Source organism: Prunus mume, linkage group LG4 (assembly GCF_029339155.1).
Source record: "Prunus mume cultivar Tortuosa linkage group LG4, ASM2933915v1, whole genome shotgun sequence".
Taxonomy (NCBI): Eukaryota; Viridiplantae; Streptophyta; class Magnoliopsida; order Rosales; family Rosaceae; genus Prunus; species Prunus mume.
Genome location: NC_142701.1, coordinates 12,745,149 through 12,751,619, shown reverse-complemented (window position 1 = coordinate 12,751,619; position 6,471 = coordinate 12,745,149). Strand labels below are relative to the sequence as shown.

The following is a 6,471-nucleotide window of genomic DNA, read 5'->3' as shown; positions in this document are numbered from 1 at the left end:
GTATCTCTTTCACATTAAGAATTTTATTAAACATGTAGCAAAAAGCTCATACATTTTGTATAATATATGCATATTTGGTTCAAAAATATCTTGTAAATTTATATATATTAATACATGGCTAGTGGGGGCTAACCCTACCACTCCAGATCCTCTCACCCTGAGGAACAAAGAGGGCAACAATTACCAATTTCTTGGACCACCATGCCAGGAAGTTTTTTTTTCCTTTCAAAAAGTGCATGTCTTTCATCATCAAAGCCAGATAGTTTGGTTGCTATATACTCCTCCTTCTTGTATGAATTATTGAAACTAATTAACCACTGATCTTGAATTTGTGAATCTCTTTCAGCAAGGTCTCTATTCAAATTAGGATGGGAATGCCATGCATTTAAGCTTATCCTTACTGAAAAGAACCTGGCCCTACTCTTATCACAATTTCTTGGCCATATGCCATGCACTTCTCTAGTTTCTTCTTTACTCTCATGCACACAAAACAACATGGTGATCAGCAGCTATCCATTTCAACACCATAGATTTTAGTTTTTGTTTTTTGTTCAGTTTGAACACCATAGATCTTTCATATGCAAACTGCCCTAATGTGGATAGGCCTATCATCCTATTCATTAAAGAGAGACTCTAAATTGCATATGAAAACCAGAGGTCTAGATTGCATATGAAGTCTCATTGTTTATCAATATTGATCCTGCAACATGGCCAAGAAAACTCTACAAAGTGGCAAAGAGTGAAAAGAGGAAAAGGGTCACCTTAGCCTTTGAGATTGTAATGCCACATATTCTTTTGCTTGATAAGAGCAAGGCCACATATCCACAACACCATATGATCCAAAACTTTTGGTCTTGTTGTTGGTCCTACTTGGTTTAACACAAGACAATGACATGGATTTATATCCTATGATTCCCTCATCCCCTTCTTCTTCCTACTGTTCAAGCAGTACCAGATTGAATTGGTAATTTGAGTAGAAGATTAGGCTTGAATTAACTTAAAAGAAAAGACATATAAGTAATGATTTTATATATACAACTTGAATTGAATTGATTAGCATGAAAACTTTGTTCATGATGGCTCACAATATGAAATCGTTTACAATTTCTCACTCCGTGTTGGTGCATGCCAATGCAGCTGCATCTGCAGCTTGAATGAGTTTGGCTATGGTTTGAGAACAGAAAGACAATTTGCTTAATTCTGAAGTATTTTCTTATTAATTAATATAATTTTTTTTTGGAGTGTAAGCGATAATCTGAACTACCTGATCTGCAAGTCAAGACCCTTTTCCAGTTAGACCCGTTGACATATATATATATATATATATATATATTTCATTTTTGAGTAGGCCAAAAGAGGTTGCTTAATTAAAGAATTGAAGGTTCTCTAATCAGTTCTCTCCATTTATTTGATGATTAGTTATGTCCCCTTCCCCTACTCGTCATCATCAACCATAACAATTTCTTTTATATAATATGAATCCATTCCGTGTCTTGCATTTTGGCCATAATTGCATGTTTTCCTTATGAAAAGACATTCATATTCTGAATAGCAGTAGTTGAAGCATCCTAATCAAATTGATTAAATAGTTGGGAAGCAAGTAACATGCATGCACTTGATGAGAATCACAAATGTGAAATCACCAATTCCAATACAGTGACTTGTGCTAGAAGGATAGCCATGACACATCAACAAGAATGGTGGGACCATTAGGTGACAAATAAGATACAAGTTTTTTTAATATTTTACAAGTAGGATCAAAGGTGAACTTTTGGATACCCCAAGAACTCATGATCTTATCATTATGGATGAGTTTTCTTCATGCATCTATCTTCATCTCAGAAAGTGATATCTCAACAAAAAAAAAGTTATTTTAAGCAAATAGAGATCTCTGCACCAATCTTGTGTTTAGAATCGTATAAAGTTTAAGACATTATTTTGGCACTGGAGAAAAAAAAGCATTGACAATCACTTTTGTCTCTCTATTATTTAAATGCAGTATCAGTCACTATACTGAATACCGAAAGCTGTAGAATTATAAAGGAGATTGGTTTTGAAATAATGGAACTAAATTTCAAAGATTTTTTGAAAATGGAGATGGAATCACGTCTATGCGACTGTCAACATGATGTCATTTTGTTTTTGTTTTTGAGAAAGTGATATTCTAATTATTGAGGAGGAGTACCGAAATTAGGTACAAAGAACGAACACACAGCCTTAACCAACTCGCCTAACTGACATGCTATTACCGTAATGTCATTGTTTCTTGAGAGATTGGTTCCCACGGTCCCACCCCATGTTCTAACCATTGTGCATCTTGGTCAATGCCACAAGGTGGACCATGGGCTCAACCTCAACCATCCAAACCACAAAATCCACTTAACAAAGTTGTTCATAAGTTTTGAGCTATGGGCTAGGACCCCAAGACTGGTACTGTGTGCATATGGATCATGGGTCAAAAGTAGAGCAATAAAAACTGAAACTAACAAATCAAATATCAAATCTTTTTTTAAAATTAAAGCACATTTGATTATCCCAGGCCCCTATCACTGTTATCAATATCCAAATGCGATCATGCATATGATAGAGGGAAAAATAATATTTAGATGGCATTCGGGATTTGCTTAAAAACCCAGGATTTTGCTCAAAATTGTCTACATGGTGAATACAAAAACATACGTTGGAGTACATGACTGTTCTGCTATATCCTAAACAACATCTCCCAGTTACAGACAGTATCACTGAAACTAAACAAATTCGGGCAGACCTCCGCTTACGATACAAACAGAATATAACAGCTTATTTCGGTTCAATCTTCATTAACTAGGAGGCTTGCCTGCCAAGAATAACAAGTGAAGTAAAGTTAAAAATTAACCCACACAACAAAAAGTTATAATTACATCGACAAAACAGAACCACATTATACAGATACCAAATCTCACAAGCTGCATTTCCTGTGATCTCTTCCGAGTTCCAACAAATAAATCACACGAACATGATCTTTTATTTTAAATTAGAAATCAAGACCTCTTATGATGACATCACCTGACTGAGTACTCAAAAGACCAGAACGCAGGCACACTGTCTCTCCCACTTGAAACAAGTGTATTTATTTAAAGCTTTAACTTCCAAGAACAAGCTTCGCCTTTGAGAGCCAGCACCACCAATTCAGTTTGTTGCTGAAGATGATGTGTGTTGCCTCTATCGTTGCAGCTTGGCTGGAGCATTGCATTTCAGAGTAGCCCTCTTCTTCTCTTGTAGTCGCTAACTGTAAGTGTCAGCGCATGCCTCCTCCCATCATTCTCTGGGACTCGGCAACCAACTGTTGCTTCTATTCTCTGTTTTCTGGCCAGGAATCCTTCCTGAGCTCCTTGTGGCCCACCAAACTTCTGAAGAGTAGCCAATGATATTGGCAGCTCAAAATTGTGCATTAGATTTGACTCTGTTCCAAAATCAACAGGAGCACTCGTATCAATCAACTTCCCTGCACCAGCTGCGGCTTCCAAAGCCGCTGCAGTAGCTGCCATGCCAGCCCGTACTGCTCCTACCACTGCTGTTCCATTACTTTCTATATCTGCCAAGGCACCATCAGCATCGACAATTGCTTCTGCCTCCCCTTTTTGTTCACCAGGCTTTGACACATAGTAATTCCTTGACCTAGTCCATCTCCTTGAAAATGGATCATAACCGGCCTCCCCCGCTTTCAAACCCGTTTTCACAGGTTTTAATTCTGATGCATTCTTGAAATTCTCAACCCTGTTCTTTCTGTTCATCTCAGCAAGCCTAACAGCCTTGCTATCTTTCCCTGTGATTGCCGTCGGGCTTCTAATTGCTGCAATCTTGTCTTGATCCTCTCCACTTCTGCATCATCATGCTTACTTTGTGCAACTTCCAACTCCCTCCTCAACCGGTCCTTCTCAAGTGCAATGTTTAATGGCCTTGATGAAGCAGATTTTTTCTCCTCTATCATCTGCTTCACAGTTGCGGCTGAGTAGACAAATGTATTGATTTTTTTTATGGCCTCCTTCTTTTCTAGCACATCCTGTTTGCTTGGCAACCGGCCACCACTTCTCTCCACCTCTCTAACCCACTGTTTAAACTCCTCCTCCACAGGTGCAGAGTCTGAAATCATAGCCATCTGCCACCTGGCAGCAGAGTTCTCATTGCCCCAAACAACATTCAGATACTTGTGTGTGGTTTTATTCTCTAGTTTGTACTTCCGATCAGGATCTGAAGCGTCAACATTCCGGACCATGCAGAGCCTATAGATAGGCCCAGACTTTGACCTCCCAATTCCAACCCTCACAAAGCAACCCACAATTAACTCTTCAAAGAATGGCTCCATTAACCACTTTGCAAGTTTTGACCTTCGAATGGTAATTTCCTTTATATCATCAAAAGTTAGTCCCTCTGACCTTTCATCATCACTGTCCATCATTGCATCTTCCCCTGTCGATCCTTCATCTTCACTATGCGACCGACTGTCACTGTCACTCTGACTAGAGCTACTACGACCCACTGCAGTGAAGGATTTCCTGGTCATGTGTGAGAAACTTCGACTGCCTGAACTTCCTCGAGAAGCATCTCTCAATTTGCGGTGAGCCTCAGGGTCCTGCTGCTTCAAACGTTTTGCTCGTAACTCATTCAATGCATCATCCTTGGCGGCTGCCCTGTCAGCAGATCTGGCTGATGAACGCACTCGAGAGGATGGAAGAGGTGGAGTCTCTTTCCTGGAATGCGTGGTCTTCCCTTTATCCCACTTTGGCCTGAATTTCTCCTTTAAACTCTTGTCATCTTTCTTCTGTGCTCTATCAGACAGAATTAGCTCTCTTTGCAGTTCAGACATTTCAGCAAGCTTTCGCCTGTCATCTTCATCCTTGTAAAGATCACTGCCAACATCAGATTCATTGCTGTCACCTCCACGATCAGACCCACTATCATTATAATCACCTTCTTCCTGGCTGCCCTGTTCATCATCCATTTCAGTAGGGTCCAGCCTCTTCTTCAAAGGAACTTGAGTTCCAGAGGGTTTCCTGCTTGCATAGCCACGACCATCATCCGAGTCATCACCCCTGGAGTCACTTCCTCCATCAGAATATGAACCCCCGCGCCTCCTCCTAGATGATGAATGTGAATGTCGGCTTTTCCCTGCTGAACTTGTTCTTCCTGCAGCCTCCAAGAGCAAATTTTCTAAGTCTGCCATTTTCTGCTGTGCCTTCTTGTATGTTTTGATCTTTTACACACGTTCCTGAATAACTCAAAAAGTCAGTGTTTGAAAAAAAAGATGAACGCATTAATATACTTTTATTGTTTGCATGAACTTCTGATATGATTGATATGATCAAATAATGTACCAACAGTTGGTGAGTAATTTTATTTCCATCTATTAGCTAAAAATTACTTCAACCGAATAGTAAACACATGTGGGATATATATATATATATATATATATTTTGTTTTTGTGACCTTGGAGAAGGAAAGGTGGCAAAAAGCTCATACATTTAGTATAATATATGTGCACATGAGTGAGGTTTTCGCGATTTTTAGAGTTTTCACAATCTGTAATGGAGTCCAACGTAATTGTCTCTAAAATCCTCTTATATCAAATTGTATTTGTGCACTTGTAGCCTAACTTATCAGAATTGGCCAACAAGCATCACCACAGGTCCATGTTGCTTCAAGAATCAGAATGAGCTTATGTATCCAGCACATCAACAAAACAAATGAAATAAAATCAATATTTCACAAAAGATCCTAAAGATGCAAACAGCTACAAGAATACAAGAGTCAAATTGATTAACACCACCAAAGGCAGAACCGAAACGCCCAACTTAACCAAACGACTCAAAATCCGAAAACCAACAACTCTCTCTCTCCAACAGCGTCAGCAAATTCGTAGAGAAGCCATTCAAATTCATATCCAACCCACCAAGTTAACCGAACCCAGAATGCAAATCTAAACAAATTCACCAAATTTATGGCAAACATTCAAAAATTATGACAAAGAGAACAGAGATATACCAAACGATACAGAATGAAATAGAGAAAAAAGAGTAGAACTGTGTCGATACCTGAGCCGAGAGCGGGTCAGGGCCAAACGTCGTCGATCGGAGAGAGAGAGAGAGAGGCCCAGACCAAGGTCCGCCGTGATATCAGGGACTGTCCTGCGCGAAAGCAGCACCCATCTAGCGGTTTAGAATTAGATTTAGGAAGTACACGGAAACGACATAGCTATTGACAATGCGTGGCACCATTTTGGACGACATGTAGTTTGGCAAATTAGGGTTTATAAAATTCCATGAGAATTGGCCCAAATTCAAATCCAGAGCCCAAATCCAAATGAAACTTATCCAAAATGGACTCGTTTTTATTCAACTTAACTCATTTTAATTGGGTTTTCTTCCAATGAATGGGATTGTAATTTGTACATCCAATTTGAAACCCAATTAAACTGAGAAACAAGCAAATCAA

The 6,471-nt window shown here is 39.2% G+C and overlaps 1 protein-coding gene across 1 annotated transcript; it reads right to left on the bottom strand.

Moving 5' to 3' along the window:
* Nucleotides 1-2,619: 2,619 nt before the first annotated feature.
* LOC103327713 (protein RTF1 homolog) lies at nt 2,620-6,230 on the bottom strand. The gene is given in 3 exon segments (XM_008230079.2): nt 2,620-3,814; nt 3,817-5,248; nt 6,072-6,230. Coding segments are annotated over 2 exon segments (1,968 nt in total). The 5' UTR covers nt 5,204-5,248; nt 6,072-6,230; the 3' UTR covers nt 2,620-3,233.
* Nucleotides 6,231-6,471: the final 241 nt, after the last annotated feature.